The sequence below is a fragment of the Rattus norvegicus genome, chromosome 16 (assembly GCF_021556685.1).
Source record: "Rattus norvegicus strain SHRSP/BbbUtx chromosome 16, alternate assembly SHRSP_T2T, whole genome shotgun sequence".
Lineage (NCBI taxonomy): Eukaryota > Metazoa > Chordata > Mammalia > Rodentia > Muridae > Rattus > Rattus norvegicus.
The window spans coordinates 18541758-18553293 of record NC_141549.1 but is presented as its reverse complement, the minus strand read 5'-3'; the positions used below and the strand labels follow the sequence as shown (position 1 = coordinate 18553293).

Below are 11536 nucleotides of genomic sequence, written 5' to 3'. Positions count from 1 at the left end.
CATGGCACCTCCTGGTGGCTTTAATTTGCTCTCCTTGGGGTACAGGAAGGCAGGGCACCTTTAAAAACACAAGAGTCCTTTTTCTCTGGCCTGGTTTCTGTCACCAGGCCTCCCAAAGAGACACATGCTTATCTCAGGAGGGTGAGTCCTGGGAACTGGGCAGGGACTTGGGCAGGGTGTTCTTACCTGTTTATAATGCCATTGTCATTTCCAACGCAATGACCCCAACATTTGACAGGCAGGTCCAGGCTGAGTCACCCACATTCGAGCAGGAGCCAGGGGAGGTGTTTTCTGTTGCAGGGAGCTAAAGGGACTGATAGTTAACATGGCCCCCAGGCAGCCTTACCTTGTGCATTTCCAGAATGTTGTTGACCCCACAAGATCATCCCTCCCATCCCTGACCTCCTTGTCTGTGGGTTTTTCTGCCTCGTGACTTTCTCCTGAGCCTATCACACACAGGTGGGGCATTTGTATTGGTTGCTGTCATTCAACAACAAGGCCCCTTCATTCCCTTTTCACGGTTCACTAATATCCCAGTGACTGGAATAGGGCGGCTGTGACCTCTGGGTGCACTCAGGGAAGGATTAGATATATCCAATCCTGGAGCTCTGTCCACTGTGTATTGGGAACCAGTGTCAGGAGGACTCAGTTTCCAGTTTAGTGACTTACTTCTCCCTCCAGCAGGCTACTAGGGCCTGGAACTAGGACAGAAGGTTTTTGGGGTAACTTTTGAGGAAGGGGATGGGTTGGAGACACTCCCAAGGGATTGACACCTGATTCTGGTATTTAGGAGTTGGAGGGCCTACTGGCAGGTTTTAAGGTTCTGGGATCTTCTAAGTCTCAGGGCTCACTGTCCTGCCAGCTGAATGTCTCCTAACCCTGCACTGGGGAGAGGGAGGGAAGGGGAGCGGAGCGGTTGCATCATGGGCTGAATTGAAGGGATGGCTACAGCTGGGGCTGAACTGGGGAAGGAGGGCGGAGGTTGCAGCCTGGACTGAACTGTGGGAGGGGCGCAGTAGCAGACAGACAGAACTGCACAGCTTATCACCGGGAGCTCCTGCTCCCTCACAGTGGGGTGGGAGAAGGAGATGGGAGGCCCTAAATGAAGGAGGGGTTGGTGGGAGCTAGAGTCCGCCAGGGGAGGGGTAGGACAGGAGGAGGAAGAGGTCAGGTTGAGAATAGAGGTGTTCACTGGAAGGAGGGATAGGGTCAAAGTGAATGGGCATGGCCAAGAAAGAGGGGAGGTGGGGGTGGAGACGTGGACCTGCGTGTTGGGCAATCTGGAGGGGAGGTGGGGCCTAGAGGCAGGGGAGGAGCTGCAGTCCAGGTAGAAAGACAGGTGGGGAAGGACAAGACCACAGTGAAGAACGGGACGGAGAGGGACGAGGTCAAGGAGCCAGAAGGGGACTGAGGGGGCGGCGGGAGGGAGGACTTTCTCCTTGGCCACTCGGAAGCTCCTCTTGCTGGAGGAAGGAGTAAGGAAAGAGAACGGGGAAAGAGGCGGAGTAAGGCGAGCTGCCAAGAGCCAGGGCGAGGCGGACGCCCAGGTAAAAATAGTGTGGCCTCCAGGGCTGTCTGGAGCCGGCGCCCGCGGTGAGTGCCAGAGTCTTGGGTGGGCACCGGGCGAGGTTGGGGTCTGGGGCGCTTTCTAGCCGCACCGCGCTGAAGATGCTCCACAGCTCCGGCCGCTCCTGGGGCTCCGGGTCTCGCCGACGCCGTTACCTAGTCCCGCCGCACTCCAGGATCAGGAGCCCGCGCTTTTCCCCAGTTCGTGTCTGCACAGCCCCGCGGCCTCGACTCTGACTCGGTTTCCCTTTTTTGAGTTTGTGAAACCACCGCGTTTTCAGACAACCGAGAATCTTATTTTTATCTTCACGCTGACACCGGGGAAACTCCGATGAGAAGCGTTCGTACTCCCAGCCTCAGTTTCCCTAGATGCGAGTTAGGCTGCGGTGAAGGTAAACTGAGAGGCATGGTGGCAGTTCAGCGAGTAGTCATCTGTCACCATAGTTAAATTGGTAAAGTCTGTGTTGCTAACCAAGGTTCTGACGCTTTGGAGTAAATTTCCCATTCTTTACTTTTTCCACCTTTTTCTGAGACTGGCTCTGAACATTTTACCTTCCTCCTGAGTGCTCCGTCTCCACTTTCACTTCCTCATCCTGGTCTGTCACAGCCTATGGAGTCAGGAAGGGAAGCTGCGGCCGTTTAGGGGACACTAGTTGGTGCCCATCTGGTCAGTGTTTGCGCAGCCAACCCAGGCAGGATCCCCTCCCCTGGGCGTGGCGTTTCCCCTCAATAGCTGAGGTTGTGAAGGTCCCGTAGGGACCCCTAGGAAGGAGACTTCTCTGTTGCTCCCCCCCCCCCCAGGTCCGGAGACCCGTGGGTATTTGCTCCCTTTCTCCCAGGTGGAGGGAGACGTGGGCTCCTGGTCCAAGCCCCTGGGCTGAGCTGACCCCCCTGCTTGGGTCCCACAATAGCCCAGCAGGGGTGGGGCTGGGGCCCGCGTGTTTACTTTACTCTTGATTATAGGGAACTTGTGTCTCTGACATTTATCTTTGATTGTGAAAATTAAAGAGGTTATTGTAATCCTGATGTAAATGTCACCGGAAGAGGGAAGAGGTAATGGGACCCGCTTAGAGGATGAGGATCTAGGGTGACCCCAGAGGCTAGGCCTATGAGGCTGCTCTGCCTATTGGAAGGGAAAGGACCTTCCCAGCCTCAGTCAGGTTCCTTGTCTGGGAAGTGGGGCGGGCTGGGCTGACAGTCGTGATCTTGGCTTTTTCCGTCCCGGTTCTTGGAGCGAGGGTGGAGGACGGGCTGGAAGGTCTCAAAGAAGCTGGGGTATGAAGGCGGGGCGCGGCCTCCAGGAAGCTGGGGTGTGAAGACAGGCGGGGCACAGCTTGGTCCCCGCCAGGACCTGGGCCAAGACCTCCATAGCTTTATCTTTATAGTAACTCTCTTTTTGTCCATAAAAATCTCGGCTCCTTGTAAAAAGAAACTTCACAGCATTAAGGAGCTAGTACAAGCCTGACTGGAGCTGCCATGGGGTCAGGTGATCAGCTCTCTCCGCCCAGCCTGGGGCTCAGGGTAAGGGTACAAAGGGACCCCACGCTTGGACCGGACGCACAGAAGGGACCTTTCCAGAAGCTCCCAGCATCCTCCGCATCCCTCACTTTGGGAAAATGATCCAGAAAATATGAACATCCGCTCCCAGATGCCTCTTTGAGCATGTGTCATTCCCCTGACCCAATAGCCTTCTGAAGGTTGCCGCCAGTTCAGGGTCCATCCAGAGCAGGGGGAGCCAGGGGCTCATGGAGTACTAGCTCAGCCCATCTCAAGATGCAGTGTTTGAGCATTCTGTGGCTCATTAATATTAAGATAAAGTTCATTAATATTCCTATGACTAATTATTAAATGATTAAAATCATTAATAATCGCAGCATTGCTATGAAGCACAGACTCTGAGTCACTCACTAATTAGGTCATTGGCCTAGACCTGTTCGTGTCAACTGGTGGGGCATGGATTTCAACTTTGATACTCTTTATTAGACAGCGCCTCTTTAGTATCCGATGTGTTCTTAGTATGCAATGGTTCATTAACATGTAACATCTCATTGATAACCGTTTTCTTTATGTTCTGTGGCTCGTTACCATTTGGTTAGTTTGTAATTACTGATCCAATTCAGCAATGTTAATAATTGTATGGCCAGTGTCTGGGAACTGTGGTGTTCTTCAGGGCAATATTATCTGTTACACAGTCCATGGCCCTTTGCGAGCTCGGCCCCAGGAGGAAGGTTCTGTGTGTAGTTCTCAAACTGTTTATTTTTCGTTACTATCTCTTGAACAAGATGGCGCAGCACTGAGAGTCCCTGGGGCTTAGGGACCAAATATTCAGGAATTAGTCACTGGGTCTCTGGGCACACGCCTGTGGTTTATGCTTTTTGAGTTTTGGTTATTGTTTGTCTTTGTTTTTTGGGACAGGGTTTCTCTGTGTAGCCCTGGCTGTCCTGGAATTTGTTCTATAGGCCATGCTGGCAAGCACTCATAGATCTAGCTCCTCCTGCCTCTGCCTCCTGGGACTAAAGGCGTGTGCAGTGGGGGAGGGACAGTAACTAGCACAGCAGGCAGGAGCTCCACCGTGAGCCACACTCTCAGTCCCTCACTGGAGGTTCTAGGCTGTCACATTCCCCACACCACACCCCAGCTCCTCACTATGGGATTCTAGGGCACCCCTCTCCCCTGGCCACACCCTTAGCCCTCACTACGGGATCTCCTCTATCCCCACCCCCACTCCCACCGCCCTCTTCAACCCCACCTCTACTGCAGACCCTGGTGCCTCCTGGGTGCAGGCAGCAGCCATCACCGCGCTGGGAGGCCTAAGCACTAGGCAAGGCCTCTTATTTCAACTTCCTGAGTGGGGAGGTAGCAGCTCAAATTGCTTCCTGGGTCAAACTGCCCTGGGCGGAACTGGTTTCACAGTCAGGGGCAGAGCAGAATGGATCTGAATCCTCACATCTGTAACCTTGAGTTCCCAGACACAATGTCCCACAGTGTCCTGCTGGTGTTGGGGCATCCAGGCCCACAGCATTCACTCACAGTGCTACACCCCACCCACCCATGCAGGTTCCCGCCCCAGTATCCCTAGCCAAAGGCCCAGAGGTTTATGATCTCCCCATACACATTCTTCAAGGTCCCCCCCCCCAAGCCAGGCCAGCCACCTCCCTCTCCTGAACCCCTACATGCATAATTTTTAAAATCTATTTTATTGAGGGTTTTTTTTTTTTTTTTTTTTGGTTCTTTTTTTCGGAGCTGGGGACCGAACCCAGGGCCTTGCGCTTCCTAGGTAAGCGCTCTACCACTGAGCTAAATCCCCAGCCCCTTTTATTGAGTTTTTATATACCGCTCTTCCATCCCTTATTCCTTCCAACGCACAAACTCCAGATAGGGGAGAAAGAAGGTTACAGGAAAAAGGGGCGTTGTTCTCTTTAGACTACTTCCTGCTGTAGAGGTGCAGGTCTAGTTCATTTTGTCAGGGTATCTCAAACTTCTGGTCAAATTGCAACAATAGCTACCAGGAGCAGCCGCCGCCACCGCCGCCTCATCCTCCTCTTCCTCCCCCTCCTCCCCCCCTCCTCCTCCCCCTCTTCCTCCTCCCCCTCCTCCCCCTCCTCCTCCTTCCTACCCCCACTTTCTTCCAAGTTCTTTCGGCCCTTTCTGGCCTCTGGCATTTATACTCTCTTCTCAGAATCAGACTATCTGCAGCTGGCAGAATCATGTCCCTGCTGGAACACGCACCAGGCAAATAGCCTCTGTGGACAGCCTGAAGCAGTCCCCATCTCCCACACCCAGAATTGAAGAAAAAACATGTTTTCATAACATAACTGTTTGTTTGTTTGTTTGTCTGTTTGTTTGTTTGTTTGTTTTAAGAAACCAAACCCTCGGGCTGGAGAGATGGCTCAGCGGTTAAGAGCACCCGACTGCTCTTCCAGAGGTCATGAGTTCAATTCCCAGCAACCACATGGTGGCTCACAACCATCTGTAAAGAGATCTGATGCCCCCTTCTGGTGTATCTGGAGACAGCTACAGTGTACTTATATATAATAAATAAAATAAATCTTTAAAAAAAAAAAAAAAGAAAAGAAACCAAACCCTCGGGGTTGGGGATTTAGCTCAGTGGTAGAGCGCTTGCCTAGCAAGCGCAAGGCCCTGGGTTCGGTCCCCAGCTCCGAAAAAAAGAAAAAAAACGAACAAACAAAAACAAAACAAAACAAAACAAAACCCTCACTACAAACCCCCACATTGTGGTGTGTGTGTGTGTGTGTGTGTGTGTGTGTGTAGGACAAGGGATTGCTCTCTGCTTCCCAGTGAGAGTTCTAGCCTGTACCTTAGGTGGTCTCCCATAGGCCAATGAGAGGTCTACCCTAAGTGTTAGGTCAAGCCTAGGTAGGAGGAGTCTTCTCCCTGCCTGTAGCTTTTCTTTCTTTTCTTCCTTCCTTCTTTCTCTCTTTTGTTCTCTTTCTTTCTTTCCAGCTATTTTTTGTGGGTTCTCCCTGGGTTGTTCTCACAGTGGCTTCTCTGGCTAGGTCAGCTTCTCCTGACACAACTGTCACCAACTGTCTTCTCTTTCTGCTAGCCCACTGCCCTTTCAGCTGTCTCCAGCTCTCGGTCTTTCTCCTCACAACAGCTGTCCTTCTCTGGCCCTCCTCTCCTCTTGGCCTGGCTGGCTTTTTTATTTTAATGCTCTCCTGTTCCCAGAATTCCAAAAGGCGGCCAACATTGAAGGCCACAGGGTCCTTTAAAGGGCCAGGCACACAGTCAGCTGAAGTTGCTCAAACTTCGGAAAAACCTGAGAGTCCGATATATATTCATCAAATGAATGAATGAATGAACTAATGAATGTATTTCCAACCCATAGCAAGGGGTCTGGCCGCTGTTCATAGGATCTGTCCATAGCCTGGGTAGACGGTGCAGCTTATGAAGTGTTTCCTTTGTGAAGTGTAGTGAGACTTCTGGAGTTTTGGTTTCTGTAAAAAACACAGAAATATTGTAAGAATGTTTTCATTTTCGGGGCTGGGGTAGTAGCTCAGTGGTAGAGCGCTTGCCTAGGAAGCGCAAGGCCCTGGGTTCGGTCCCCAGCTCCGAAAAAAAGAACCAAAAAAAAAAAAAAAAAAGAATGTTTTCATTTTCAACCCAGCTGTGGGAGATGGGGCTGCTTCAGACCGTCCACAGCAACTGACTATGATTTGCCTCATGCTCTAGTAGGAGTGTGATTTTGCCAGTTGCAGATGATTCTGCAATCGTGTGACTTTTGGAATTGTGGGAACTTTTCAGCGGGTGTGTGTATGTCTTAGTTATGGTTTCTATTGCTGTGAAGAGACACCATGGCCACGGCAACTCCTATAAAGGATGTTTATTGAGGCTGGCTTATGCTTTCAGAGGTTCAGTTCATGATCAAGGCATGGCAGCATCCAGGCAGAAGTGGGTCCAAAGGCAGAAAGGAAAAGACTGCACCCACATGGTTTGGAGGAGCGTACCCCCATAGTGAAGCACTTCCTCCCACAAGCCCACACCTTCTAATAGTGCTGGGCCAAGCATATTCAAACCTCCACAATATATAAATGCTTAGGCCTGGGAAGGTGGGGGATGGGTGGTTGTTGTTAGCTGATGTTTGTTAAGTAGTCACAAGCAAAGAAGAAATGAGATATCCTGACAGTGAAGATCAAACACCCCGAGAAACTCGTCGCCCTTAAGCAGCAGGAAGTAGTCTAATGAAAATGTCACCCTTTCTTCTCTATCCTTTCTTTTCTCCTATCTAGAACTATGGGGTTGAAAGGGTGGACAGGGTTGGAACAAAAACACCCACAAAGTAGCAAAAAGACAGCTACAGTGAAGGATTTTTACTAAACAGTAATAGTCTGTGCTAAGGTCCTGTGGCAGGAGATCTCTGTGGTATTTTTACATGGGGTCCATCTTGTTATACCTGGAGGTTCAGAGAGGTCAAGTCACTGTGTCAGGGTCACACAGCAGAACACATGGTGCAGAACCAGGAAGCCAACCTCTGTCCAGGCACTAGCACAGTGGGTTTGCTTGATGCTTACAGTGTCAAGGACACTTGTTAATGGCCCACACTGTTCTAGGTACCAACCAAGAGACCTGGGACAGCAGATACCCCAAGACAGACTGAGGTAAGGGGCAAGGTTCAACAATCTTTCAACAAACACTTATGGCTGGAAATGCTTTGTGTGCTGTGGCTTGGGGGTGTCATGGTCCCTGAATACCTGCAGACAACATTGGCGGGGCACACAGTCAAGTTGGGGAAGGCAGCTCTGGGTTCCAAGGGTGAAGGTGTGCTTCTGAGTGCCAATAGTGTTTGATGAAGGAGTAAGTTCTGCTAAAAGTCTGATCGAGCGCTTGTATGCTGCAGCAACACCCTTTAGGCCTAGAAGACACCACAGACAGCACAGGCCATACACAGGAGGCTGAGGAGCCTGAGAAAGGGTTGCAGCACCCGTAAGGGCAGACAGGCCTGGCTAAAGCTCTCTTCCCAGCACTCAGGACATAGGGACAGGAGGAGGCAAAGATCAGATCCATCCTCATCTACAGATCAAGTTTGAGGCCAGTGTGTCCTTCCGAAAACAGAGATCATTAAGGGGGGCCTGCAAGATTTATAAGGGTTTACCACAAACATCAAGTTCTTTCTGCCCCTGCCTCTGCCTGGTACCCACTTCACGCTGGCAGAGGCCACAAAGGGTCAAGGCAGGAGTTGGGGGGTGTGGGGGCGTCCATGAGGGAACCGTGGAAAACGGGTCATTTGAAGTGGGTTTTGAGGAAGGAATACAAGTTTCCTGGTAGGACATCAGTGCTCACACCTTTAGCCCCAGCACTCAGGAGGCGGAGGCAAGAGGATCTCTCTGAGTTTGAGGTATTTGCTGAAGAAAACTTTACTAGGGTCGAAGGGCAGTGGGGCCATGGGTGGGTTCAAATTCAGCGACAGTCAATGCCGGTTGAGGGTGGGGGGGGAGGAGGCCGGGCCCGAGGGAACTCTCAGATCTGTGACCTTGCTCTAGGCCCCGCCTCCCACGCCATGCGGCTGCCGCGGCTGCGCCCTGTCGTGAGCCTCCTCCTGGCCTTGGCCGCCTTGCTGCTGCTCCTGACCTGCCAGTCACCACCCAGCTGCCCCGCCCCCGAGAGTCCCACGGAGCCTAAGGATGACCCCGCGTGGGCCCCGGACCTCTCCCGCGCGCACCCCGCCCCGTGCCGGGCCAATCTGTCGGTGTCCGCACACCGCGCCTTCGCGCGGTTGCCCTCGCACGTGCGCGACTTCCTGCTCTACCGCCACTGCCGCGACTTCGCGGTGCTTCGGGAGCCGAAGGCGACCAAGTGCGCGCAGCCCGCGTTCCTGCTGCTCGCTATCAAGTCCTCGCCCGCGAACTACGGGCGCCGCCAGGTGCTGCGCACGACGTGGGCGCGTGAGAGACGAGTACGCGGGGCGTCGCTGCGCCGCCTCTTCCTCGTGGGCTCAGACCGCGATCCCCAGCAGGCGCGCAAATTCAACCGGCTGCTAGAGCTGGAGGCAAAGGCATACGGCGACATTCTCCAGTGGGATTTCCATGACTCCTTCTTTAACCTGACACTTAAGCAGGTGTGCGATGTATCGGGGAGGGCACGGGAAGTATACGTAAGAGACCCACTCAGAGAAATCGGGATGGGGAGGGTTTACAACAGGGAGGACTTCCGATGTGTTGCCAGCCCACAAACCGGCTCCTGCCCCCACCCATTCCACCTGTAGGTCCTTTTCCTGGAGTGGCAGCGAACCCACTGTACCAACGCCAGTTTCGTGCTCAACGGGGACGACGACGTGTTCGCCCATACGGACAACATGGTCACCTACCTGCAGGGCCGCGACCCGGACCAACACCTCTTCGTGGGGCACCTGATCCAGAACGTGGGTCCCATTCGAGTGCCCTGGAGCAAGTACTTCATCCCCACTCTGGTGACAGCTGAGGACAAGTACCCGCCCTACTGCGGCGGCGGCGGCTTCCTGCTGTCACGCTTTACCATGGCCGCGCTACATCGCGCAGCGCGCGTCCTCCCCATCTTCCCCATCGACGACGTGTTCCTGGGCATGTGTCTGCAGCAGCAGGGGTTGGCGCCCGGGGCGCATAGCGGAGTGCGCACGGCGGGTGTGCTCCCCCCTAGCCCGCGTGTGTCATCCTTCGACCCCTGCTTCTACCGCGACCTGCTCCTCGTGCACCGCTTCCTGCCCTTCGAGATGCTGCTGATGTGGGATGCGCTGAGCCGGCCTCAGCTCGCCTGCGGCAGGCAGAGCCCCCCCCTACTGACAGGTTTGGGGGGTCGACACCCCTGACTCCTGTCCTCATTCAAGTGCAAAGGGTTAACTAACTACAAGGAGAGGTTCAAAGTGAGGAGCAGCAAGGTGGGTCTGAGCCGGCTACCGTCTGCCGGGCAAACTCCTAAGTACACTTGGAAACCCTCCTCGTACTGCTCAGGGCACACTCTGAGTGGGCTCTGAGAGGCTGCTAAGCAAAAAGTGCTGTGGGCAGAGCCCATGGGTGTCAGGCTCCCGCCTCAGACTGGGCCATGGCCTTTCTCAGGTCTCGAAGAAATTGGGGCAGAGGAACAAGGTGAATTTCAAATTGAGGAGCTCACAAATCTTGACTTGACCCCCACTAGTGTCCTCCAAGAACTAGGAGAACCACAGGGGTAGGAAGGGTCCTGTGTCCCACAGATGGAGATGGCAGGAAATAAAGACCATAGAAGGCTGAAGGTGACAGTGTACTGTGTGTTGTGGGTGTGTGTGATGTAACCCGGGGCTCTGCCATCTTTTTATTTTATTATTTAGGAAAGGAGCCGGGTCCTGCCTTCCTCTGCGTGCCTCCTGGGGCTTAAACTCGGATCCTCATGCTTGGCAACAGGCACCTTCATTCACTGAGCCCTCTCACCAGCCCCTTTTAGTTTCCCACACTACTCAAATTTTAACACCATCTGCCCTGCCCCACCTCTCTCTGACCTTCAATATTAACTAAAGAAACAAACAAATCCTCAGGTGTCACTGTAACACATTCCCATCTACAGCATGGCTGTATGTGTCTCCAGTCCCCCTCCTCTCCTGTAGCTACTTTGTGGTTTCTTTTGCTTCCAACCTTGCAATGCCCCCTAACACCAGTTAAGAGAGGGAAAAAGGATAGAGAGGAAGGAAAGGAGATCTCTGAATAAAGCCTCAGGACTTGGAAAGAGGTGACACTATTGTTAGATTCCTTGGGGGCGAGTTTCATCTTCGCTGTCAGAAAATCTGATTTCTTCTTGTTGATTCTTCTTCGAGGATGACTACTTAACAAACCTCAACCACCAAAAACAACCCATCCTCTGGGTCCTACCTTCTAAAGAGTCCCCGGAATTCCAAACATCACACAATGGCAGAAACTATCTGCAGCTGCAAAATTGCACCCCTGCTAGAGCACGGGGCAGATCATAGTCAGCTGCTGTGGACAGTATTTCTGTGTTTTTTTTTTAAAGAAACCCAAATTCTCACTACACTCCCCTATTGTTTTTGAGCTTCTTTCCCAAGGGGAATGGTGGACACAGTGTGGTGAATCTAAGCACAGCTCCTCCCACCCAGCTCTCACATCCTTCATAGCTCCCAAAACCTCAGCCTGTAGAACACAGAGCATTCCAGACCATTCCTGTCTCCCACACCTGACTGCCTCAGCACTGGATGACCCCAGCTCTGATCCTACACTGCCTACCACTTTGTAGTTATTTTTTTTCCCTTTAGACATAGGGTCTCATGTAGCCCAGGCTAGCCTTGATAGCCAAGGCTAACCCTTAGAGCCAAACATGATCTTGAACTCCTGATCCCCTTACCTCCCCAGCCTGGGATAACACTGTGCAACATACCTGGTGTGTTTGGGGCTTCAGGTGCCAGGTCCCAGCCCAGTCTTGTACTGTCCATTGTGGGCCTACTGTGTACCTCACAGCTGTGTAAAGGGCTTCACTCCTTAGTTTCCCTAGTGGA

At 52.8% G+C, this 11536-nt stretch overlaps 1 protein-coding gene across 2 annotated transcripts; it reads left to right on the top strand.

Moving 5' to 3' along the window:
- Nucleotides 1-1359: 1359 nt before the first annotated feature.
- On the top strand, nucleotides 1360-10799 carry B3gnt3 (UDP-GlcNAc:betaGal beta-1,3-N-acetylglucosaminyltransferase 3). Of its 2 annotated transcripts, NM_001436901.1 has the most exon segments (4): nucleotides 1360-1593; nucleotides 7638-7685; nucleotides 8568-9142; nucleotides 9290-10287. In NM_001436901.1, coding segments are annotated over 2 exon segments (1137 nt in total). In that variant the 5' UTR covers nucleotides 1360-1593; nucleotides 7638-7685; nucleotides 8568-8584; the 3' UTR covers nucleotides 9869-10287.
- Nucleotides 10800-11536: the final 737 nt, after the last annotated feature.